This window comes from Lissotriton helveticus, chromosome 11 (assembly GCF_964261635.1).
Source record: "Lissotriton helveticus chromosome 11, aLisHel1.1, whole genome shotgun sequence".
Classification (NCBI taxonomy): Eukaryota; Metazoa; Chordata; class Amphibia; order Caudata; family Salamandridae; genus Lissotriton; species Lissotriton helveticus.
The window spans coordinates 1087868103-1087894090 of record NC_136072.1 but is presented as its reverse complement, the minus strand read 5'-3'; the positions used below and the strand labels follow the sequence as shown (position 1 = coordinate 1087894090).

The following is a 25988-nucleotide window of genomic DNA, read 5'->3' as shown; positions in this document are numbered from 1 at the left end:
AGATTGTGGGCCCTGTTACTTGTTGGGTGTGTGATATTCACACAATCGGCTTTCACATAATTATGTAAGATTTTGAAAAGGTATGCATAATGACGAGACATGTTCATTTGACATTAGCAATATATTTTAGTGAAAAATGTGGCCTCGCATCCAATTTGGACACATAGGGCCATATTATCAAGAACGGCCATAAATTTATCGACGCTTTAGCTGCAGGAAACTGCAGCTAAAGCGGCGATAAGGAGCTTGATAATATGCCCTTGAGAATTCCCACAGAAGCCCATGTTCTGGTGTGAACCTGGGCTTCTATGGGAATTCACAAGGAGATATTATCAAGCGCCTTATCGCCGCTTTAGCGGCAATTTCCTGCCGATAAAAGCGGCGATAATGTATCACCCTTTCTTGATAATATGGCCCTCATTGCTCTAAAAATGAACTCCATTTTGGTCATTCCCATTGTTCCTGCGCTACATTTTACCGCAAATGTTTTTAATTATGGAGCTTGACATGATGGCAACATTTCAGGAATTTTACGTAACAAGTGTAACACAAAATTCAAGGAATTACGTGAATTACACTGACGTATTAAAATTGCACCCAAGTCAGAGTTATATATATATATAGGTTTTTAATAAACTAAGCAATGGGTTTGGCCCTGCCTTCCTTTTCACTATTGCTTGCACCAGGTCTGCTAAAATGTCCCGTCTTCTCCAATAGCAAATCCTATACCCATACCCTAGACATACATTTTTTTTGGTGCAGGCGGCTCCAGAAGGACCACCGAGTGGAACTCACGATTACTAAAAGGAAGAGTGGGATTGGAAGTAATGAGGAATACCAGAGACAAGGAAGACTGCAACCCAAAGTCAAGGGGAATAAGGTAAGTAATTAGACCCTTGGCCTGGCTTACAGCGATGGTGGCGAGGGACAGGCCAGCACCACTGGTCATGACCGAGGAGCATTGGGCCCTCTTGGCTAGTGGGGTGGCACCCCCTTTTAGGGAATGTGGGGGGACAGCACCCACCCCCGCGTCCACACTCCAATTGTGGTGTTGTTTTTGGGTAAGATGGAAACACCTTTCTGCCAACACCTATGTGGTTTGGGAATTTGAATGCCAAGGAAGAAAAGTTATGGCTTTACACACACTGATGCTTGCCTATACCACAGAATGTCAAGTTATGCTACATTGTTTTGTACTTGCGTAGCATGTCTGCCTTTGCTATGATGGTGTGTCTGTCTCTCTTAGGGTCCATGTGTTCTCAAGACTGTCTCGCCCAGTGTCCGTGTCCCTGTGAGTCCCTGTATCCTCTTGCCTGTCTCTTTCAGTATCCCTGTCTCTCCAATGTCAGTCTCCCTATGTACCTGTGTCCCAGTGTCTGTGTCTCCTCGTGCCCATGTTTCCTCTTACCTGTGTCTTTCAATATCCTTATCTCCACTATGTCAGTCTCCCTATGTCCATGGGCCCGATTCACAAAAGTAATCTGAGACCAAATCCTAACTTTATCACTTTCGGTATTCACAGAAGGCGTTTAGGAGTACCAAAGTGAGCATTTTGTCTCAGTTAATCTTACGGTTTGGTCTTAGTTAAACATAAGAGAAACTTAAGTTTGACTGAGACAAAATCCTAACTTTATGACTAGTATTTTGTCTCAGTTAAACTTAAGTTTGTCTTAAGTTTAACTTAAGACCAAAACTTATGTTTAACTGAGACAAAACCCTAACTTTAGTACTCCTAAATGCCTTCTGTGAATACCGAAAGTCGTAAAGTTAGGATTTTGCCTCAGATTACTTTTGTGAATCGGGCCCCATGTGTCTAAGTGTGTATCTCTCCCAGTATCTGTGTCTCTGCATGCATGTTTCCTCTTGCCCATCTCTCCCAGTTTCTGTGTGCATGCCTGTGTCACACTGCATCTGTCTTCCATGTCTATATCTCCCAAGACCTGTGTCTCTGTGTGTGAGTGTGTGAATGTATACTGGTGCTTCGGCCTCTCAGTTTCCGTTTATCACCAAGTCTGTAACTCCCACTGTCCATATCTCCCTGTGTCTGTATTTCGGTGTGGTCCTGTATCCTCATGCCTGTGTCTCCCAGTTCGAGTTTGCCCCCTACATCTGTGTCTCCCAGTGTACATGTCTCCTTGTGTCTTTGTCTCCATGTATCCATGCATCCGTTTCCCCGAACATCCCAGTTTCAGTGTGATCCCATGTATGTGTCTCCTTGTTTCTGTGTCGCCCACTATCCTTGTCTCCCTACATCTGTATTTCCATGTGTTCATGTTTTCTTTTGCCTGAGTCTCCCAGTTCATTGTGTTTCCTGGATGTGTCTCCCTGTGCCCATGTCTCCCGGTTTTCATGTGTGTGCCTGAGTCTTCCCACATCTGTTTCTCACTGTCCATGTCTCCCAGTGCATGTGTCTCCCTTTGTCCATGTTTCCTCTTGCCTTTATTTCCCTGTTTCAGTGTGTTCCTATCTATGTGTCTCCCTGTGTCTGTCTCTCCCAGTGTCTGTCTCCCCGTGCCTGTGTCTCCTTGTGTCACTGCATGCTCTTGCCCGTGTCACCCTGCGTCTGTCTCTCCCAGTGTCCCTGTCTTCCCGTGTTCGTGTATCCTCATGCCTGGGTCTCTGGGTACACAATACGATGAAATATAGTCAGTGCTTTAAATGGCCCGGTATTCACAGGTACTCGGTTGCTACACTTCTTTACATTGAAAGGGAGAGTACATGCACTCCTTAGCCGAGGTCCAATACTTTTTCAGGGGCGGCCGGCACAGGTAAGAGCGGTGAGCCGGGGCAGGGTTGGGGGGGAGTTGACTGATGACGGGATAGTTAAAAAATAAATTATAATAATAATAATACCACTTGCCTTGCACTCGTTGCATCGTCAGCGAAGTGGCAAACGCAAGGTAAGTAGTTGTATTCATTTGTTTAATTTAACTTTACCTATCCAGTCATCTGTCGACTAACCCCCCACCCCACCCGCCCCCTCTCTATCACTCGTACCTGTGCCGGCCGCACGTGCTGGGCCTCATTTATGAGGCTGTGCGTCACTTTTACGCCGCCGGTGCGTCACTTTGTGTGACGCACCAGTGGCGTAAAAAATGAGCCTTGTTGAGCCATATTTACAAAGTGACGCATCTAGGTAGATGCATCACTTTGTAAACCCCTGCGCAACATTATACCTGCGCCAGGTATAATGTATGCAAGGGGGGCGTTTTGACGCAAGAAAAGGTCATGGAAGTGACGCAGTAAAATCTATAAGATTTCACTGCGCCATTTCTTGGCCGCTAATGCGTCAAAATCTTACGCCTGCTTCATGTCAGGCGTAAGACTGACGCAGGCACTAACGACATGGGACTTGCCCATGTGAAAGTACATATTGCTGGAGCTTCGTCACTTTTGTGACACACTCCAGCAATGCGTCACTTTTGCGCCTACAGATACATCAGAAATACTGACGTATCTGTAACTCCTTGCGACATAATGCGTCATATTATAAATATGACGCATCAATCATGTCGCAAGGAGTGCGCACTGAGAAGTGACGCATCGCTGCTTTCACGCAGCGATGCGTAATTTCTCATAAATGAGGCCCGTGCGCCGTGCTCTTTTTATAGGAGAGTCCCTGCACGGCTCAGTAGCACACAGGCATCTGGGATACAGAGACCCTTCGCTGTTATATTTCAATAACAAGCACTGGACAAAGGCCCAAAGTCTGAACATCTGTCAAGAAATCAAGTGATGCAAAAGCAGAACGCTCTGATGGATAGTAGGGAGGCCTGACCTACCACGCTGGTGGCAAGGGCACCCCTGCGGGCACCCGAGCACACTGGCCTCAGATATCCCTTTTACAAAGACTCATTATCAGAAGTGACTGCTGGAAGGGGGCCATACCATGGCCAGCTGGGTTACTGCCGGACTAGCCTCCGAAGCGTAATGAGATGCAAGAAGCCCCCTTTTACTCCCCCCGGCACTGCTATTGCAATCCCTAGCTCTGCTGCAAGCACGATGCATTTTGCAATTGAAGCCATATTAATTTGAGATAAATCCACTACTTGGGCATCTGGCCGGCTCTCAGACCACCCATGGCCCGTGATGTTATGTGTATTTGTAAAGTGCACTATCGCCCGCGAGGGCATCCTGGCCGGTGCTTAATTTGTGAAAAAAACATAAGTGCCAGGGCCCTATCAGGAGGCTGCTGCAGCTCGCACCGCCCATAACACCCGCTGAAGCAGTACCCAGGCGGGCAACTAGAGCCACGTTTCAGGGGGAAGGGGAGGGAGGGGGGTTGAAAAATATTTCGGGGGGGGGGTCTAATTCTTCCAACCATAGACAGAGTGGCTGTAAGAAGGGGTGAACACACATCAAAAGCCTCATTTACAAGTAAATGGTCTTTTAAAGACCTGTTAAGTACTCGGGTGCGGCAGCAATTAGATGCTCTACAGCCTGGGAAGCTGTCGCAGCCCGGGCTGACACACACGACGGGGGGGGGCTAAAGCCCCGTGAGCCCAATGGGTATTGTGCGCCTGGCAGTACCAATATAACTACTGGCCATCACACGCCTCCAAGTGTGACAATTCAGTCACCCAAAGCTATAAGAATGGCTGGGTAACAGCTATTAGTCTTATTAATGTATATTTAATTAATAAACAGCTGTTGTTGTGCTCATCTCTAAAATAGACACACAGTGCCACCATGTGGCAAACTGTCATAAGTGCCAGTGTTGACAAGTGTCGGTGCTGAGCATCGGAAACTACTGGCTCAAATTAAGCACTGATCTTGGCCCTCAGCAGGTGTGTGTGCCTACCTCTACCTATAGTAGGTTGGTTAATTTAAAAGTCAGATTTTCAGTTTATTGCATAATTCAAGAAGAGAGGAGGAGGCTCTGATGTGGAGACAACTTCTTTTCCAGGCGTTGGGAGTGATGTAAGAGAACTCCCGTCCTCCTGATCTGGTTCTGTTTACGTGTGCGTTGCTGGCAAGTAGGAGTCCCGCCGCGGAAATTAGTCTATATGATTGGTGGAAGGAGATGCGACTGTTCAGGTAGGTGGGGCCTGACTTGTAGAGTGCCTTGAATGTTTTATTAAGCAGGGCGAAGAGGCATGGGGGAAAGGGAGTAATTTTGTAAGAAAGTTAACTCCTGCTGTAAAGGAAGAAATACCTACTAGACATTTAAGAAGCTTTTGTGGGACAGGGGGCCAAATCTTCTATTGAACCCCTCTTAGTTGGCCAATCCAATGATGAGTTCATAATAAAAGAAGCATAATTAAAGAAAAGGGGAAATGGGGCACGGTCTTCAGGGCTATCTTTTTAAAAAAAGAAAAATACCTGTAGTAAGAGGAGTGTGGAGTCCCAAAAAAGCATGTGACGCAAAGAGCATGAGTTGCCCTCCCTTTGTGACGACCCTGAAAAGAAATGTTTAGCTGGAAGAGAACCACAGGTCACCCCTGAGTGTTTGACCTTAAAGGCATGAAGGCCTTCCTTATTGGGGAAATCCGTAGGAGCCAGCAGCCCCGTCCTCCACCAGTTTGAGTTGATTCAGAGTTGAGCTGTGAAGTTTATTATCATACAGGTATTTGGGCTGACTGTCACATGCTCTGTCAATCCCTTCTCCCTCTCGGGGTAGTGCTGCTGTCACATGCTCTGTCAATCCCTTCTCCCTCCTGGGGTAGGGCTGCTGTCACAGGCTCTTTCAATCCCTTCTCCCTCTGGGGGTAGGGCTGCTGTCACAGGCTCTGTCAATCCCTTCTCCCTCTGGGTGTGGGGGTAGGGCTGCTGTCACAGGCTCTGTCAATCCCTTCTCCCTCTGGGGGTGGGGCTGCTGTCACATGCTCTTTCAATCCCTTCTTCCTCTGGGGGTGGGGCTGCTGTCACAGGCTCTGTCAATCCCTTCTTCCTCTGGGGGTGGGGCTGCTGTCACAGGCTCTGTCAATCCCTTCTCCCTCCTGGGGTAGGGCTGCTGTCACATGCTCTTTCAATCCCTTCTCCCTCTGGGGGTAGGGCTGCTGCCATGCTCTTTCAATCCCTTCTCCCTCTCGGGGTAGGGCTGCTGTCACAGGCTCTTAAAATCCCTTCTCTTTCTTGGGTAGGGCTGCTGTCACATGCTCTTAAAATCCCTTCTCTTTCTTGGGTAGGGCTGCTGTCACATGCTCTTTCAATCCCTTCTCCCTCCGGGGGTAGGGCTGCTGTCACAGGCTCTGTCAATCCCTTCTCCCTCCGGGGGTAGGGCTGCTGTCACAGGCTCTGTCAATCCCTTCTCCCTCTCGGGGTAGGGCTGCTGTCACAGGCTCTGTCAATCCCTTCTCCCTCCTGGGGTAGGGCTGCTGTCGCAGGCTCTTTCAATCCCTTCTCCCTCTGGGTGTAGGGCTGCTGTCATGCTCTCTCAATCCCTTCTCCCTCTGGGGGTAGGGCTGCTGTCATGCTCTTTCAATCCCTTCTCCCTCTCGGGGTAGGGCTGCTGTCACAGGCTCTGTCAATCCCTTCTCCCTCTGGGGGTAGGGCTGCTGTCACAGGCTCTGTCAATCCCTTCTCCCTCTCGGGGTAGGGCTGCTGTCATGCTCTTTCAATCCCTTCTCCCTCTGTGGGTAGGGCTGCTGTCACAGGCTCTGTCAATCCCTTCTCCCTCTGGGGGTAGGGCTGCTGTCACAGGCTCTGTCAATCCCTTCTCCCTCTCGGGGTAGGGCTGCTGTCACAGGCTCTTTCAATCCCTTCTCCCTCTGGGGTAGGGCTGCTGTCATGCTCTTTCAATCCCTTCTCCCTCTCGGGGTAGGGCTGCTGTCACAGGCTCTTTCAATCCCTTCTCCCTCTGGGGTAGGGCTGCTGTCACAAGCTCTTTCAATCCCTTCTCCCTCTCGGGGTAGGGCTGCTGTCACAGGTTCTGTCAATCCCTTCTCCCTCTCGGGGTAGGGCTGCTGTCACAGGCTCTTTCAATCCCTTCTCCCTCTCGGGGTAGGGCTGCTGTCACAGGCTCTTTCAATCCCTTCTCCCTCTCGGGGTAGGGCTGCTGTCACAGGCTCTTTCAATCCATTCTCCCTGTGGGGGTAGGGCTGCTGTCATGCTCTTTCAATCCCTTCTCCCTCTCGGGGTAGGGCTGCTGTCATGCTCTTTCAATCCCTTCTCCCTCTGGGGGTAGGGCTGCTGTCACACGCTCTTTGAATCCCTTCTCCCTCTGGGGGTAGGGCTGCTGTCACATGCTCTTTCAATCCCTTCTCCCTCTGGGTGTAGGGCTGCTGTCACGCGCTCTGTCAATCCCTTCTCCCTCTGGGGGTAGGGCTGCTGTCATGCTCTTTCAAACCCTTCTCCCTCTGGGGGTAGGGCTGCTGTCACATGCTCTTAAAATCCCTTCTCCCTCTCGGGGTAGGGCTGCTGTCAAATGCTCTTTCAATCCCTTCTCCCTTTGGGGTTAGGGCTGCTGTCACAGGCTCTGTCAATTCCTTCTCCCTCTGGGGGTAGGGCTGCTGTCACATGCTCTTAAAATCCCTTCCTTCTCTGGGGGTAGGGCTGCTGTCACAGGTTCTGTCAATCCCTTCTCCCTCTGGGGGTAGGGTTGCTGTCACATGCTCTTAAAATCCCTTCTCCCTCTCGGGGTAGGGCTGCTGTCATGCTCTTTCAATCCCTTCTCCCTCTGGGGGTAGGGCTGCTGTCATTCTCTTTCAAACCCTTCTCCCTCAGGGGGTAGGGCTGCTGTCACATACTCTTAAATCCCTTCTCCCTCTGGGGGTAGGGCTGCTGTCATGCTCTGTCAATCCCTTCTCCCTCTGGGGTAGGGCTGCTGTCACAGGCTCTTTCAATCCCTTCTCCCTCTGGGGGTAGGGCTGCTGTCACAGGCTCGTTCAACCCCTTCTCCCTCTCGGGGTAGGGCTGCTGTTACATGCTCTGTCTATCCATTCTCCCTCTGGGGGTAGGGCTGCTGTCGTGCTCTTTCAATCCCTTCTCCCTCTCGGGGGAGGGCTGCTGTCAGGCTCTTTCAATCCCTTCTCCCCCTGGGGGTAGGGCTGCTGTCACAGGCTCTGTCAATTCCTTCTCCCTCTGGGGGTAGGGCTGCTGTCACATGGTCTTAAAATCCCTTCTCCCTCTGGGGGTAGGGCTGCTGTCACAGGCTCTGTCAATCCCTTCTCCCTCTCGGGGTAGGGCTGCTGTCACAGGCTCTGTCAATCCCTTCTCCCTCTGGGGGTAGGGCTGCTGTCATTCTCTGTCAATCCTTTCTCCCTCTCGGGGTAGGGCTGCTGTCACAGGTTCTTTCAATCCCTTCTCCCCCTGGGGGTAGGGCTGCTGTCATGCTCTTACAATGTGGGAGAGGTGTGGCGCTGCGGCCAGCGCGACTGACGCTGGAATCTGGGGACCACGGTTCGATCCCCGGCTCCGGCGGCAGGTTAACCCAGCACCATGTGACTCTGGGCAATAGCTCGCTTAATCTTCCCGACGGCCCCCAGCGCCTAGAGACCCTTACGGGTGATTGTGCGCTTTACAAATGTGGACTTTACTTTACTTTACAATCCCTTCTCCCTCTGGGGGTAGGGCTGCTGTCATGCTCTTACAATCCCTTCTCCCTCTGAGGGTGGGGCTGCTGTCACATGCTCTGTCAATCTCTTCTCCCTCTGGGGGCAGGGCTGCTGTCACATGATCCTTCAATCCCTTCTGCCTTTGGGGGTAGGGCTGGTATCACATGCACTTAAAATCTAGGTATGGGCGAAATTTGCGAATTCGCGCGAAAACAAATTTGCAATCCACAAAATCCGCGAATTCGTGCGAATTTGCAGGTTTTTGTTTTTTTGCGCGTTCGTGGAGTTTTTTACGTGTGTGTGGGGTTTTTGGCGTGTTCGCGGGGCTTTTTGCGTGTTTGCGGGCCGCTTGCATGGCGAAGTTACCCCTGCAGTCGTGTATGGGCACAGCACCCTCTGGTTCACCACTGACACCCTCTGGTTCATCACTGCCACCCTCTGGTTCACCACTGCCTCCCTCTGGTTCACCCCTGCCACCCTCTGGTTCACCCCTGCCACCCTCTGGTTCACCCCTGCCACCCTCTGGTTCACCACTGCCACCCTCTGGTTCACCACTGCCACCCTCTAGTTCAGCACTGCCACTCTCTGGTTCAACCCTGCCACCCTCTGGTTCAACACTGTCACCCTCTGGTTCACCACTGCCACCCCCTGGTTCATGACTGCCACCCTCTGGTTCATCACAGCACCTCTGGTTCACCACTGCCACCCTCTGGTTAAACACTGTCACCCTAAGGTTCAGCACTGCCATCCTCTGGTTCACCACTGCCACCCTCTGGTTCACCCCTGCCACCCTCTGGTTCACCACTTCCACCCTCTGGTTCAACACAGCACCCTCTGGTTCAGCACTGTCACCCTCTGGTTCACCACTGCCACCCTCTGGTTCACGACTGCCACCCTCTGGTTTACCACTGCCATTCTCTGGTTCACCACTGCCACACTCTGGTTCACCCATGCCACCCTCTGGTTCACCCCTGCCACCCTCTGGTTCACCCCTGCCACCCTCTGGTTCACCACTGCCACCCTCTGGTTCAGCACTGCCACCCTCTGGTTCACCACTGCCACCCTCTGATTCACCACGGCCACCCTCTGGTTCAGCACTGCCACTCTCTGGTTCACCCCTGTCACCCTCTGGTTCAGCACTGTCACCCTCTGGTTCACCACTGCCACCCTCTGGTTCACGACTGCCACCCTCTGGTTCATGGCAGCACCTCTGGTTCACCACTGCCACCCTCTGGTTAACCACTGTCACCCTCTGGTTCAGCACTGCCACCCTCTGGTTCACCACTGCCACCCTCTGATTCACCCCTGCCATCCTCTGGTTCACCACAGCCACCCTCTGGTTCATCACAGCACCCTCTGGTTCACCACTGCCACCCTCTGGTTCAGCACTGTCACCCTCTGGTTCACCACTGCCACCCTCTGGTTCACGACTGCCACCCTCTGGTTCATCACAGCACCTCTGGTTCACCACTGCCACCCTCTGGTTAACCACTGTCACCCTCTGGTTTAGCACTGCCACCCTCTGGTTCACCACTGCCATTCTCTGGTTCACCACTGCCACCCTCTGGTTCACCCATGCCACCCTCTGGTTCCCCACTGCCACCCTCTGGTTCACCCGTGCCACCCTCTGGTTCACCCCTGCCACCCTCTGGTTCACCACTGCCACCCTCTGGTTCATCACAGCGCCCTCTGGTTCACCCCTGCCACCCTCTGGTTCAGTACTGTCACCCTCTGGTTCACCACTGCCACCCTCTGGTTCACAACTGCCCCCCTCTGGTTCATCACAGCACCTCTGGTTCACCACTGCCACACTCTGGTTAACCACTGTCACCCTCTGGTTCAGCACTGCCACACTCTAGTTCACCACTGCCACTCTCTGGTTCCCTACTGCCACCCTCTGGTTCACCCCTGCCACCATTTGGTTCATCACTGCCACCCTCTGGTTCACCCCTGCCACCCTCTGGTTCACCCCTGCCACCCTCTGGTTCAGCACTGCCACCCTCTGGTTCAGCACTGTCAACCTCTGATTCACCCCTGCCACCCTCTGGTTCACCCCTGCCACCCTCTGGTTCAGCACTGCCACCCTCTGGTTCAGCATTGTCACCCTCTGGTTTACCCCTGCCACCCTCTGGTTCATCACTGTCACCCTCTGGTTCATCACTGCCACCCTCTGGTTCACCACTGCCACCCTCTACCGAGACCTTTTGTGATGCAGCAGCAGCACAAAAGATGCGCCATGGTGCTGGGTATTAACAACGTGACACATCTCTCTGTGAGATGCGTCATGTTGTAAAGCCCTGCGCCATCAGGAGGCATTCCGACTCAGCCTCCTAAAAGTGGCTGAGTGAAATCTACAAGATTTCACTCAGTCACTTTTAGGCCAATGCTGCGTCAAAACCCTTCGCCTGCTTGAAGCAGGTGCAAGGCTTGATGCAGCATTGGGGAGATAGGGCACCCCCGGAGCATTGCTGGAGCTGCGTCGCAAGCGGGACGCAGCTCCAGCAATGCGCTGCTTTTACGGCACAGATGCGTGACGCATCTGTGCCGTTTTTGCCACATGGTGCGCCGCATTGTAAATGCGGCGCACCATGGGTGGCGGAGCTGCGGCGCACAATAACTGGCGCATCCCTGGGGATGCGCCAGTTATTGTAAATCTGCCCCTATACATTTAGCCAACGAGGGAGCACTTACTGATTAGACAGTAGAAAGTACTCCAGTTGAGTAGAGGTATTGCACAAAAAGGTGGCATCTTCGTGGACAAACATGCAGGGCGGGATTCATTCTGCCCCCTGTTAGACTCGTTTTTTGTGCCCTTCTGCCCTCTGTTATTCCCTTGTTTTTGTACCCTTCTGCCCTCTGTTAGACTCGTTTTTTGTGCCCTTCTGCCCTCTGTTAGACTCGTTTTTCCCACATTATCACTCAGCACCACCACATTAACACTCAGCACCACCACAGCATCACTCAGCACCACCACAGCATCACTCAGCACCACTCAGCACCACCACAGCATCACTCAGCACCACCACATCATCACTCAGCACCACCACAGCATCACTCAGCACCGCCACAGCACCACTCAGCACCACCACAGCATCACTCAGCACCACCACAGCACCACTCTGCACCACCACAGCACCACTCAGCGCCACCACAGCATCACTCAGCGCCACCACAGCATCACTCAGCGCCACCACATTATCACTCAGCACCACCACAGCACCACTCAGCACCACCACAGCATCACTCAGCAATACCACAGCATCACTCAGCACCACCACAGCACCAATCAGCACCACCACAGCACCACTCAGTGCCACCACAGCATCACTCAGCACCACCACAGCATCACTCAGCACCACCACATTATCACTCAGCACCACCACAGCACCGCTCAGCACCACCACAGCATCACTCAGCACCACCACAGCATCACTCAACACCACCACAGCACCACTCAGCACCACCCCAGCATCACTCAGCACCATCCCAGTTCAACTCAGCACCACCACAGCACCACTCAGCATCACCACAGCACCACTCAGCACCACCACAGCACCACTCAGCACCACCCCAGCATCAATCTGCGCAACCATTCAACAACAACTGGTTCAAATATGTTCTCTCAATGTTTCAAACTTTATTACAAATGTCACAAAAAGATGTTAATATTTCACTTCTGTTCTTGGATTTTTGTCACAATAAAATACACTGAACATAATCTTCACAAAAGTTATTTACAAAAGTTTAAGCTATTTCCATTGTAAATTAAAATCAATTTTATTTAAGTATTAATTATTTAAAAATTAAAAGCCATTGTAATTTGTAATATCAATACAGCTAAGTCACGTAAATACAAAACATGCGAGACCTATTGCATTGCAAATGCTTGTTTGTACTTTGTCATCTACGAGATCTTTGCAATGTTTCAAAAAAGAGAAAGAGAGAGAGATAGAGAGAGAGAGGGAGCGAGAGAGAGAGTGAAAGAAAGAAAGAAAGAACGAAAGAAAGAAAAAAGAAGGAAGAGAGAGAAAGAAAGAAAGAGAGACACAGACAGAGAAAGAGCAAGAAAGTGAAAGTGAAAGGGAGAGTGGGAAAGAGAAAGAGAGAGTAAGAGAGAGAGGGGAGAGAAAGAAAGAAAGAAAGAAAGAAAGAAAGAAAGAAAGAAAGAAAGAAAGAAAGAAAGAAAGAAAGAAAGAAAGAAAGAAGCAGGGAGAGAGAGAATGAGAGAGAAAGAAAGAGAGAGACAGAGAAAGAGCAAGAAAGTAAAAGAGAGAGAGAACGAGAGAGAGAGACATGGAAAGAGAGAGAGAAAGAGAGAAAGACACACAGAGAGGGAGAGAGAGAGAGAGGATGAGAGAGAGAAAGAGAAAGAGAGAGAGAAAGAGGGAGAGTGAGAGTGAGAGAGAAAGAAAGAGAAAGAGAGAGCAAGAAAGAGAGGATGTGAGAGAGAGAAAGAAAGAGAGGGAGATAGAGAGAAAGAGAGAGAGACCAACGGAGAAAGAAAGAGATAAGCAGAGAAAGAGGAAGAACTTGAAAGAGAGAGAGAAAGAGATAAATAGAGCAAGAAAGGAGAGGAAGAGAGAGATAGATAGAGAGAGAAAGAGAGGGAGAGAGAGAACGAGAGAAAGAAAGAGAGGCAGGATCTCTGAAGGGCCAGATTCCTGAGTTGCCCCTACAGAACATACAGCTTTTTATTTTTAGCAAAATGCATATGAAAATTGTGCTGTAAAGGTCTCTTTTAGTTTAACCCCTTCTGACAACTCAAAATGGGTGTATTTGCCATCCTCTCTCTTCTTCCTGTTTTTTTTATATCTGTAAGTGCTTCCTGATGAGGTTTAAATCCTGGGACAGGTGCCTTGTTGCCTACTTGTAACTATTCTCTAACCCTGCTTCAAGGGTCAGAGCAGGGTCAGAGAATAGTTGCAAGTAGGCAAGGAGGCACCAGGAAGCACTTAGCAGCAGGTGCCCAAGTTGAAGTTAATTGCTTTGTAACCCTTTTGTAAAAGGTTACAAAGAAATTAGGTTCAACTTTTGCACCGGCTGCTGTAACCCTTGCTTGGCTGAAAATTCGTCCCCGCTGATTCGCGGATTTTACAGCGATTTCGCGAGAGTCGCGGATCGCGAAATTGCGGAAAATCCGCAAATTTGCCCGCGAAACGGATTTTACGCCCACCCTTATTAAAATCCCTTCTCCCTCAGGGGGTAGGGCTGCTGTCATAGGTTCTTTCAATCCCTTCTCCCTCTGGGGGTAGGGCTGCTGTCACAGGATCACTTACTCCGCGGCACCCCGCGTAGTTTGAACAACATCGCGCTGATAGTAACCCCTGAAGAAGGGCGTGGCCCGAAATGCATCGGGATGTGTGATTATTTGTTTGAAAAGACTTATCTAATGATGGAGACATATTATTGGATATCTTTCGTTTACTGAATTATGAAACAGCAACTTCAACACCTGTTGAATAAATGGTGAATGCTGAAAGAACAATTTGTCGCTTTTTGCCATTACCCTTTGATTTACAGTTCGGATTATTGAACTAGACCTATGGGTCCTCATTGTTGTGCTCAGAGGTGCTCTCTCTCAATAGAGTGAGCTTAGTATGAGTTCCTTTGGATTTTACACTGCCAGGCCAGACAGTGTTTTCCTCTTGCAGCACACTATACCTCTTTAAAACGTTTACCTTGTGAGTAATCAGCTGTGCGAGTTCCTTTCAACTATGGTAGGGCTGCTGTCACAGGTTCTTTCAATCCCTTCTCCCTCTGGAGGTAGCGCTGTTGTCACAGGTTCTTTCAATCCCTTCTCCCTCTGGAGGTAGCGCTGTTGTCACAGGTTCTTTCAATCCCTTCTCCCTCTGGGGGTGGGACTGCTGTCACAGGCTCTTTCAATCCCTTCTCCCTCTGGGGGTAGGGCTGCTGTCACACGCTCTTTCAATCCCTTCTCCCCCTGGGGGTAGGGCTGCTGTCATGCTCTTTCAATCCCTTCTCTCTCTCGGGGTAGGGCTGCTGTCATGCTCTTTCAATCCCTTCTCCCTCTCGGGGTAGGGCTGCTGTCACATGCTCTGTCAATCCCTTCTCCCTCTGGGGGTAGGGCTGCTGCCATGCTCTTTCAATCCCTTCTCCCTCTGGGGGTGGGGGTAGGGCTGCTGTCACAGGCTCTGTCAATCCCTTCTCCCTCTGAGGGTAGGGCTGCTGGGTTTACAACCATTACAACTAAACTTTTACCACGCAGTGCTGTTACAACGCAGGCTTTACCACGCATACCATTACAACCCATTACACTGGGGGGCGCTCTAGGATAGGGAATAAGTTTAATTTACAATACAACACCTTCCCTACTATCCACGGGGACTGGAGTTGGAATAGTAAATTAAACTATTCACTATCCAGCACGCCCAAGTGTAATGCGTTGTAATGGTATGCGTGGTAAAACCTGCGTTGTAACAGCATGCGTGGTAAAAGCATGCGTTGTAACGTCATACATTCGGCTGCTGTCATGCTCTTTCAATCCCTTCTCCCTCTCGGGGTAGGGCTGCTGTCACAGGCTCTTTCAATCCCTTCTCCCCCTGGGGGTAGGGCTGCTTTCCCAGGCTCTGTCAATCCCTTCTCCCTCTGGGGGTAGAGCAGCTGTCACAGGCTCTGTCAATCCCTTCTCCCTCTGGGGTAGGGCTGCTGTCACAGGCTCTGTCAATCCCTTCTCCCTCTGGGGTAGGGCTGCTGTCACAGGCTCTGTCAATCCCTTCTCCCTCTGGGGGTGGGGCTGCTGTCACAGGCTCTGTCAATCCCTTCTCCCTCTGGGGGTAGGGCTGCTGTCATGCTCTTTCAATCCCTTCTCCCTCTCGGGGTAGGGCTGCTGTCACAGGCTCTGTCAATCCCTTCTCCCTCTGGGGTGGGGGTAGGGCTGCTGTCACAGGCTCTGTCAATCCCTTCTCCCTCTGGGGGTAGGGCTGCTGTCACAGGCTCTGTCAATCCCTTCTCCCTCTGGGGTAGGGCTGCGGTCACAGGCTCTGTCAATCCCTTCTCCCTCTGGGGGTAGGGCTGCGGTCACAGGCTCTGTCAATCCCTTCTCCCTCTGGGGGTGGGGCTGCTGTCATTCTCTGTCAATCCCTTCTCCCTCTGGGGGTAGGGCTGCGGTCACAGGCTCTGTCAATCCCTTCTCCCTCTGGGGGTAGGGCTGCGGTCACAGGCTCTGTCAATCCCTTCTCCCTCTGGGGGTAGGGCTGCGGTCACAGGCTCTGTCAATCCCTTCTCCCTCTCGGGGTAGGGCTGCGGTCACAGGCTCTTTCAATCCCTTCTCCCTCTCGGGGTAGGGCTGCTGTCACAGGCTCTGTCAATCCCTTCTCCCTCTGGGGTGGGGGTAGGGCTGCGGTCACAGGCTCTGTCAATCCCTTCTCCCTCTCGGGGTAGGGCTGCGGTCACAGGCTCTTTCAATCCCTTCTCCCTCTCGGGGTAGGGCTGCTGTCACAGGCTCTGTCAATCCCTTCTCCCTCTGGGGTGGGGGTAGGGCTGCTGTCACAGGCTCTGTCAATCCCTTCTCCCTCTGGGGGTAGGGCTGCTGTCATGCTCTGTCAATCCCTTCTCCCTCTCGGGGTAGGGCTGCGGTCACAGGCTCTGTCAATCCCTTCTCCCTCTGGGGTAGGGTTGCTGTCACAGGCTCTGTCAATCCCTTCTCCCTCTGGGGGTAGGGCTGCTGTCATGCTCTGTCAATCCCTTCTCCCTCTCGGGGTAGGGCTGCGGTCACAGGCTCTGTCAATCCCTTCTCCCTCTGGGGTAGGGCTGCGGTCACAGGCTCTGTCAATCCCTTCTCCCTCTGGGGGTGGGGCTGCGGTCACAGGCTCTGTCAATCCCTTCTCCCTCTGGGGGTAGGGCTGCGGTCACAGGCTCTGTCAATCCCTTCTCCCTCTGGGGGTGGGGCTGCTGTCATTCTCTGTCAATCCCTTCTCCCTCTGGGGGTAGGGCTGCTGTCACAGGCTCTTTCAATCCCTTTCCGCCCCAGGGGAGTAGGGCTGGTGGACGGGTTGCAGTCACGTGACCCCTTTAACCATCCATGGTAGGGATGTCTGGATGATGTCACGAGGGCCCTTTCTCTCTAAGGACTGAGCACGGCGGCTCCCACTCACTGCCGGGATTCCTTCAGCCCAATAAGTCTCGAGCTGCTGACGTCAGTCGTTGAAATGGAATGACACGTGAAGACTCCATCCTGCAGTGCCTGACTCCTCGCGAGAAGTGCAGGTACCGACCCTTTAAGAGAACACCAGCCCCGCTGAGAGAAGCCCCTGTAACCGTGCGACCTCTCACTTGAAAACTGCAGAAAGCACCCCCTTAAGAGTACATGGGAGCCCTGCAGAGAAGCATAGGTGTGGTGCCTTTATAGGTACAACATTTATGGTTCTTTTAATGGTAAAGCAGCCCTGCCGAGGAGCAGAGCATGGTGCCTTTAAAGGTACAGAGGCCCTGCTGAGACGTGTATGTATGGCTATTTGAAAGGTGTAGCGAAGTGGGCTAAACAAACCTGGAGGGTCTCTCGAAGCGGCGTGGCCTATGTACATGACTGCGTGGCTTAAAAACACATAAGCCCAAAAAATGTATTAGCATAGTGTGCCGCCCGACTTGTATTTTGCTTTCTGTCATTGCATCCGGATATATGACACAACAAGTAACATCATACCTACAACAAGGCAGCACTATTTTTATGTATTTATTTATTTACAAGTCACGACTATTGGCTTCGTCAATGGTTGTTAGTTGCATAAGATAAATAAGCAGCAACTATGGCTTGTATATAATATTGAAAAAGCTTCCACTTAAAGCCCTGGTGACACCACAGCAATGTTGCTTCTCCTGAGTTTCAAAAAGAGAAGGGAAATCCAGAGCGAAGTTCATTCTCTTTAAATGATTTCCCTTCTCCTCACCTGGCATGACGTCACGCCATAACTTCTCCACTAGTGAGAAGTGATCAGTGTGCGCACGGACACATGTATGTGCAGCTGTCACTGCAGCCCGGAAACAAACGGACCTTTTGTGCCAGGGCACAAAACAGAGCCCGATAGGGACCAGTTTGGAGGCCCCCTTTAAAAGTCGGTGCTCAAACCCGGTGAGACCCGGCTCACTTAAAGCCCTGGGTGTAGTAGCGCCCTGCAGAGTAGTGCTGGTACGATGCAGTTAGATTATAGCAATCATGCTGAAAAGTGTAGGTTCTTGCCCCAAATAAGAAGCAATTGTGATGTGATGTGCCTGTTGATTTGTTGAACCCTGCTCCTGCTTGCTAATATAGACTGCATACCACCCACAAAGCTGAGAACACTAAAACCACACTTGACTACACTCAGCTAACAGCAACGTGCTGGACCTTCCACTCATAGGTATTATGTCGGGCTTTCAGCAGTGCCAGTCAAGGAGGGGGGGGGAAGAGGGTGAAGCCCTGGAAGGGGAGGGGAGGGGGTAGAGCCCGGGGAGAAGAGGGTGCAGCCGCCTACAAAATTTGAGCACCTGCACTTAATATTTTACAAATTAAGCACTGAGGTACAGTGTAGTTAAAGGTACAGCAGTCCTGCTGAAAATTGAAGGTATGGATCTGTTAAATGTATAGCAGCCCTGTTGACAAGTGAAGGTACAGTTCCCTTAAAGGTACAGCAGCCATGCTAAGATATGCAGGTACATTAGTGGTAAAGGTATAGCAACCCTACTGAGAAGCACGGGCGCAGTGCTATTATAGGTATAAGAGCCCTCCTGAGAAGTGCAGCTACGGTCAGTACCCTTGAAGTTACAGCTGCTGAGAAATGCAGATACTGTTCCATTAAAGTTAAATGGGCCCTGCAGAGAAATAGAGGTATAGGGCCCGATTCACAGAACTAACTTAAGACAAAATCATAAACTTACTACCATTTTGGTATTCACAGAAGGCACTTACTCATTTCGGTATTCACAGAAGTTAGGAGTCCTAACTTTAGGACTCTTAAATGCCTTCTGTGAATACCGAAAGTCTTAAAGTTAGGATTTTTCTCAATTTAGTAGTAGTAAAGTTAGGACTCCTAACTTTCGACTCCTAAATGCCTTCTGTGAATACCAAAAGTCTTAAAATGTGGATTTTTCTCAACTTTACTACTCCTAAACTGAGAAAGATCCTAATTTAAATACTTTCGGTATTCACAGAAGGCATTTAGGAGTCCTAAAGTTAGGAGTCCTAACTTTACTACTACTAAATTGAGAAAAATCCTAACTTTAAGACTTTCGGTATTCACAGAAGGCATTTAAGAGTCCTAAAGTTAGGACTCCTAACTTCTGTGAATACCGAAATGAGTAAGTGCCTTCTGTGAATACCAAAATGGTAGTAAGTTTAGGATTTTGTCTTAAGTTAGTTCTGTGAATCAGGCCCATTGTTCTGTTAAAGGTACAGCAGCCCGGCTTTCTATTAAAGGTACCGCAGCGCTGCTGGAAAGTGCAGGCACGGTTCTGTTAAAGGTACAGCAGCCCTGCTGAGAAGGGCAGGCACGGTCCCATGAACCGTATACACAGGGCTTTAAGTGGGCCGGGTCTCACCCGCGCTGAGCACCAGCAGATTTTAAAGGAGGCCTCGAAACGGGTCTCTATTGGTCTCTGTATTGTGCCCTGGCACAGGTGGTCCCTTTTTTCCCAGGCTGCAGTGACAGCAGGAACATCGATGTGCGCCTGCTCACACTGCTCACTTCTCACCAGTGGAGCAGTTATGGCATGACGTCATGCCAGGTGAGCGTTGTAGGGGAAGGGAAATCCTTTAAAGAGAGTCATTTTCTCTCTAGATTTCCCTTCTCTGTTTGAAACGCAGGAGCAGCAGCATTGTCGTGGTGTCGCCAGGGCTTTAAGTGGAAGCTTTTTTCAATATTATATACAAGCCATAGTTGCTGCTTATTTATCTTATGCAACTAACAACCATTGACAAAGCCAATAGCCCTTACTTGTTGTAGGTATGATGTTACTTGTTGTGTCATATATCTGGATGCAATGACAGAAACAGCAAAATACAAGTCGGGCGACACCCTATGCTAAGCACAGATTTTTTGCTTAAGTGTTTTAAGCCACACCCTGTTTACATCGGCCACACACCCCGTTTTTCCATCTCTCTTAAAGCCCTGTGTATACATGTTCACACCTGTGACAGGCGCTACTAGTGCCCTGTTAGGGTCGCCAGCCCCGCTCAGACGCCCCGCAGGCAGCTGTGCTCAGCAGTCCGCCGCTGCGTCGCACCCCCGCTCGGAAGAACGGACACACGGCCCAGTTAACGGTATACAAGCCCCCTTAGACCCCGAGATAAGAGCTGGTAAATGTGTCACTTGAAATACGGCACAACCACTGAGAACTGCCAGCGCTGTCTTTGTAAATGTACGGGTGTACTGGCCCCTTACAATACACGATCGGTGCTGGAGACTGCCCGTAGATTCTCCTTATGACAGGGCTGCTTCGACGCCCCCCTTCCCGCCTCACTAGTTAAGCTCGGCGCCAAGAAACGCTTTGAACCTAATGAACGCTATACAAGTGCGTTAAAACAACCAAGACGTTGATCAGACACTCTGTTTTGCTTTGCACGTGCCCCCGGGGTACAGCCCTATCCTGCCCGCAGCTTCTGCCCAGGTGACTGACGCTAGGATGCCAGGGCAACAACCTCGGGGGCAGGCCTGCTACTTTCTGCCCTAGTAGATGCATTCCAACTCAGTGTAAGCTCTGTCAGCCCCCCAAATATTTGCATCCGTCTCTGACCTGTCCGTTTGTACCCCAGGCTGTCACTTTCTCTCAGTCGAGTCTCTCTAAGGAGCAGGCTGTCACTTACTCCCATTTGAGTCGCGTCTCTCTGGGGGAGTGGGGGTCTGTCACTTCCTTTGAGTCGAGTCTCTCTAGTGGTCGTGTCTGTCACTTTCTCCTAGTCGCGTCTCTCTGGGGGGGGGGGGGGGGGGGGGGTCTGTCACTTCCTTTGAGTCGAGTTTCTCTAGGGGTCAGGGCTGTCACTTTGTCTCAGTCGAGTCTCTCTAGTGGTCGTGTCTGTCACTTTCTCTCAGTCGAGCTTCTCCTGTTGTCGGGGCTGTCACTTTCTCTTAGTCGAGTCTCTCTAAGGGGCAGGCTGTCACTCCCATTTGAGTCGAGTCCTGGGGGGGGGGGGGGTCTTTCACTTCCTTTGAGTCGAGTCTCTCTAGGGGGGTCTGTCACTTTCTCTCAGTCGAGTCTCTCTAGGGGGCAGGCTGTCACTTTCTCTCAGTCGAGGCTCTCTGGGGGGGCAGGCTGTCACTTTCTCTCAGTCGAGTCTCTCTAGGGGGCAGGCTGTCACTTTCTCTCAGTCGAGGCTCTCTGGGGGGCAGGCTGTCACTTTCTCTCAGTCGAGTCTCTCTAGGGGGCAGGCTGTCACTTTCTCTCAGTCGAGTCTCTCTAGGGGGCAGGCTGTCACTTTCTCTCAGTCGAGTCTCTCTGGGGGGCAGGCTGTCACTTTCTCTCAGTCGAGTCTCTCTGGGGGGGGGCTGTCACTTTCTCTCAGTCGAGTCTCTCTAGGGGGCAGGCTGTCACTTTCTCTCAGTCGAGTCTCTCTAGGGGGCAGGCTGTCACTTTCTCTCAGTCGAGTCTCTCTGGGGGGGCTGTCACTTTCTCTCAGTCGAGTCTCTCTAAGGGGCAGGCTGTCACTCCCATTTGAGTCGAGTCCTGGGGGGGGGGGGGGGGGGGGGGGGGGTCTTTCACTTCCTTTGAGTCGAGTCTCTCTAGGGGGGTCTGTCACTTTCTCTCAGTCGAGTCTCTCTAGGGGGCAGGCTGTCACTTTCTCTCAGTCGAGGCTCTCTGGGGGGGCAGGCTGTCACTTTCTCTCAGTCGAGGCTCTCTGGGGGGGCAGGCTGTCACTTTCTCTCAGTCGAGTCTCTCTAGGGGGCAGGCTGTCACTTTCTCTCAGTCGAGTCTCTCTGGGGGGGGGCTGTCACTTTCTCTCAGTCGAGTCTCTCTAGGGGGCAGGCTGTCACTTTCTCTCAGTCGAGTCTCTCTAGGGGGCAGGCTGTCACTTTCTCTCAGTCGAGTCTCTCTGGGGGGGGGGCTGTCACTTTCTCTCAGTCGAGTCTCTCTAGGGGGGTCTGTCACTTTCTCTCAGTCGATTCTCTCTGGGAGGGGGGGGCTGTCACTTTTTCTCTTTGTGATTAGGGTTCAGTCTGTCGTCCCATCCCCCCCCCCGTAGGGCCAGGCTGCCCCCCCCCCCGACCCCTCCACCCCCAGCCCCCCCCCCCCCTCCCCCGGGGATGCCGTGCCCCCCCCCCCCCCCCCCCCTCGGCACTCACCTTCCTGGAGAGGTTTCGCAGAGGCGGCTTGACGCAGTTGCCCATAGCCCGCCGGACCGGCCCCGGGCTACAGGGGCCCCGTCCCAGGGGGCGCCATTAAAGTCCCTTGGGAAGAAAATCAGAGAGCAGGGGGGGTCAGGTGTGGAGGAAGAGGCCGGGGGGCTCCGCTCCCTGCCCTGGCGCGCGCCGGCTGCATCTCCCCGCATCCCTCACTGTCCCCGGACTGGAGGAGGAAAGGACAGGACGGAGAGGGGCGGGCGGGGCGGGGAGGAGGCGAGGGCACAGGGAGGGGGAAGAGAGATGAACAAGGACGGGGAGGGACAGAGAGGCAGGACCAAGGCGGTGGGTAGAAACTGGGCAGAGAGAGGTGGGCAGAGAGAGGCTGGGTAGAGAGAGGCGGGCAGAGAGAGAGGTGGGCAGAGACAGGCTGGGCAGAGAGAGGCGGGCAGAGACAGGCTGGGCAGAGAGCGGTGGGCAGAGAGAAAGAGGTGGGCAGAGACAGTCTGGGCAGAGAGAGGAGGGCAGAGAGAGAGGAGGGCAGAGAGAAAGGTGGGCAGAGACAGGTGTGCAGAGACAGACTGGGCCGAGAGAGGTGGGCAGAGAGAGGTGGGCAGAGACAGGTGTCCAGAGACAGACTGGGCCGAGAGAGGTGGGCAGAGAGAGGTGGGCAGAGGAAGACTGGGCAGAGACGGTGGGCAGCGACAGGGAAACATGAGCAGAAACGGCAAAGAGACATAGATGCAGGAGCAAAGAGATGGGTAGAGACTGGGCAGAGTTGGGCAGAGACAGATTTGGCAGAGACAGGAAAACAGATGAGTAGAGACGGGGGAGTGAGAGATGCGGGAACACAGAGAAGGTAGAGGCTGGGCAGAGAGGGTGGGCAGAGACAGACTGGGCAGAGGGGTGGGCAGAGTCAAGGAGGGAGGCTGGACAGGGGTATTATCATAGAGATGAACAGAGGAGGGGAGGGGGCAGGACAGAGGGCTGAGCACAGGTAGGGAAAGGAGCATAGAGAGATAGGTAGGAAGACTGAGAAGGGCAGAGGCGGGCTGGGGGTGGGCAGAGACAGGGGCCATGGCAGAGCAGAGAGAGATAGGAGGAGTCGCGGGCAGAGAAAGAGGTAGGTAGAGAGAAAGAAATAGACAGAGTCAGAAGGATACACAGAGACAAGAAAAGATGCACGGAGAGTTGGGCAGAGATAGAGGGGTCTGAGTGGGCAGGGATAGGGACAGGGGCAGAGGCAGATAGGGACAGAGACAGGAGGAGCTGGGCTGAGAGCTCTGAGCGGGCAGGGACTGAGATGGGCAGAGAGAGGGCTCTGAGCGGGCAGGGATAGTAAAGACTCTAAGTAGTACAACCAGAGCAGAGGAAAGAGAGGTATACAGCACCAATTAGGTCTGTATAAAAAGCCCTCACTCACCAACATGGTTGGTGACATGCTTCATCATAGGGCCCCGCTGGGAGAGGCCGAATGCCTCCCCAGTGTGCTTCAACGCCAGATTTACTGCGGAGCAGGTAGTGTGGAATAGTGAGTGCTAAGTGATGGCAGTGAAATTTAAAAATGTCTGAATTCTATCAAAAAATGATTTATTACTTGATCAATTGGACATATTAACCCCTTGACCGCGGCGAAAATTTCGCCGCGGTGTGGGTGATTTATGGCGTGGGCGTGGTTCGGACGGCCCCCGGCCGTCCTCCGCACCCGCCCACCGCATGCAAGGGGTTAAAAGCAATGTGTTGGAAAGTGAACCAAACCAAATAGATTTTTTCATGCACTATTTTACATCTTTTTGACTTTCACGTCCCTAGGTTAGGGTGGGCCTTAGCGTGCCCATACCGCCGGGGTTTAGTCCACTATAGGTCCTGACGAATGCCAGGCAAAATGACACCACCTTTGGCAGAAACATGTTGACCCACTTGTAACTTTATTGGAAACAGACAAACAATCTATTTGGTTCACTTTCCAACACATTGCTTTTAATATATCCAATCGATCAAGTAATACATCATTTTTTGATACAATTCAGACATTTTTAAATTTCACTACCATCACTTAGCACTCACTATTCCACACTACCTGCTCCGCAGTAAATCTGGCGTTGAAGCACACTGGGGAGGCATTCGGCCTCTCCCAGCGGGGCCCTATGATGAAGCGTGTCACCAACCATGTTGGTGAGTGAGGGCTTTTTATACAGACCTAATTGGTGCTGTATACCTCTCTCTCCTCTGCTCTGGTTGTACTACTTAGAGTCTTTACACTCTTTTCTTGTTTTGAATACATTATTTGGGGACTAAGAGTGTACTGTTATGTTCTCCCTACCTCTCTCTTTGTTGAACCGGACAGGGATAGTGACAGAGACAGCAGGAGATGGGCTGAGAGAGGCTTGAACACAAAGTTGGACAGAAGCACGTACAGAGAAAGAGGTGGGCTGAGAGTCTGAAAGACAGAGTTAGCATAAACAGATAAAGGGACAGAGGCAGACAGACAGATGGACAAAGACGAAAAGAGACGTACAAAAAGAAAGACAGAGATTGCTCCTGAAGGAGGGCCCAGGACGCAGGAAGAGGGCGGGTTGTACAAGAGTGATCACGAGTGGACAGGCACAGACAGAGACGGGCAGTTCGACTGAGGGACAGAGGCACAAACAGGCACGGGGCTGGGCAGTCTGGATTACGGGAGATGGGCAGAGATGTGACCACAGGTACATAAGAAAGAGATGCAGAGACTAAAATAGATGGACAGAGACAGCCTAGAACACACAGGTGCGCTGAGACTGGACCAAAGGAGGCTGGCCTGATAGGCGCAGAGAGGCGAACAGTGTCAGCAACAGACAGGAAGACAGTGAGAGACACCGTCACGAAAAGAGTGAGAGACAAAGCAAGGAAAAGAATGAGAGATACAGCAAGGAAATCAATGAGAGGCATCGAAAGGAAAAGAGTGAGAGACACAAAAAGGAAAAGAGTGAGAGACACAAAAAGGAAAAGAGTGAGAGACACAGACAGGAGAAGAGTGAGAGACACAGAAAGGAAAAGAGTGACAGACACAGAACGGACTAGAATGAGAGACACAGCGAGGGAAAGAATGAGAGACACAGAAAGGAAAAGAGTGAGAGACACAGAAAGGGAAAGAGTGAACGACTCAGAAAGGGAAAGAGTGAGAGATACAGAAAGGAAACGAGTGAGAGACTAAGAAAGGAAAAGAGTGACAGACACAGAACGGACTAGAATGAGAGACACAGCGAGGGAAAGAATGAGAGACACAGAAAGGAAAAGAGTGAGAGACAAGGAAAGGGAAAGAGTGAGCGACTCAGAAAGGGAAAGAGTGAGAGATACAGAAAGGAAACGAGTGAGAGACTAAGAAAGGAAAAGAGTGAGAGACTCAGAAAGGAAAAGAGGGACAGACACAGAAAGGAAAAGAGTGAGAGACTCAGAAAGGAAAAGAGTGAGAGACACAGAAAGGGAAAGAGTGAGCGACTCAGAAAGGGAAAGAGTGATCGACTCAGAAAGGAAAAGAGGGAGAGACACAGAAAGGAAAAGAGTGAGAGACTCAGAAAGGAAAAGAGTGAGAGACACAGAAAGGGAAAGAGTGAGCGACTCAGAAAGGGAAAGAGTGATCGACTCAGAAAGGAAAGGAGGGAGAGACACAAAAAGGAAAAGAGTGAGAGACACAGACAGGAGAAGAGTGAGAGACACAGAAAGGAAAAGAGTGACAGACACAGAACGGACTAGAATGAGAGACACAGCGAGGGAAAGAATGAGAGACACAGAAAGGAAAAGAATGAGAGACTCAGAAAGGAAAAGAGGGACAGACACAGAAAGGAAAAGAGTGAGAGACACAGAAAGAAAATAGTGACAGACACAGAACGGACTAGAATGAGAGACACAGCGAAGGGAAAGAGTGAGAGACACAAAGGAAAAGTGTGAGAGACTCAGAAAGGAAAAGAGTGAGAGACTCAGAAAGGAAAAGAGGGAGAGACACAGAAAGGAAAAGAGTGAGAGACACAAAGGAAAAGAGTGAGAGGCACAGAAAGGAAAATAACGAGGGATACAGAAAGTAAAAGAGTGATATACCCAGACAGGTAAAGAGTGAGATACGCAGAAAGGGAAAGAGTGACAGACACAGAACGGACTAGAGTGAAAGACACAGCGAGGAAAAGAATGAGAGACAAAGTGAGGAAAATAGTGAGATACACAGAAAGGAAAGGAGGGAGAGACACATTAC

At 51.4% G+C, this 25988-nt stretch overlaps 1 protein-coding gene across 2 annotated transcripts in view; it reads right to left on the bottom strand.

Annotated features, from left to right (window-relative positions):
• Positions 1-25988, bottom strand: part of CABP1 (calcium binding protein 1) — a 252404-nt gene that overhangs the window by 57218 nt on the left and 169198 nt on the right. Inside the window, exon 1 of one of the 2 annotated variants that reach the window (XM_078667695.1) lies at positions 21767-21994. The exons of the other annotated variant lie outside the window; for it this stretch is intronic. Coding sequence (XP_078523821.1) covers positions 21767-21811 — 45 coding nt within the window. The 5' untranslated portion in view covers positions 21812-21994. Of the gene's footprint in view, positions 1-21766; positions 21995-25988 lie in introns of those variants that run through there. 2 annotated transcript variants of the gene reach the window in all.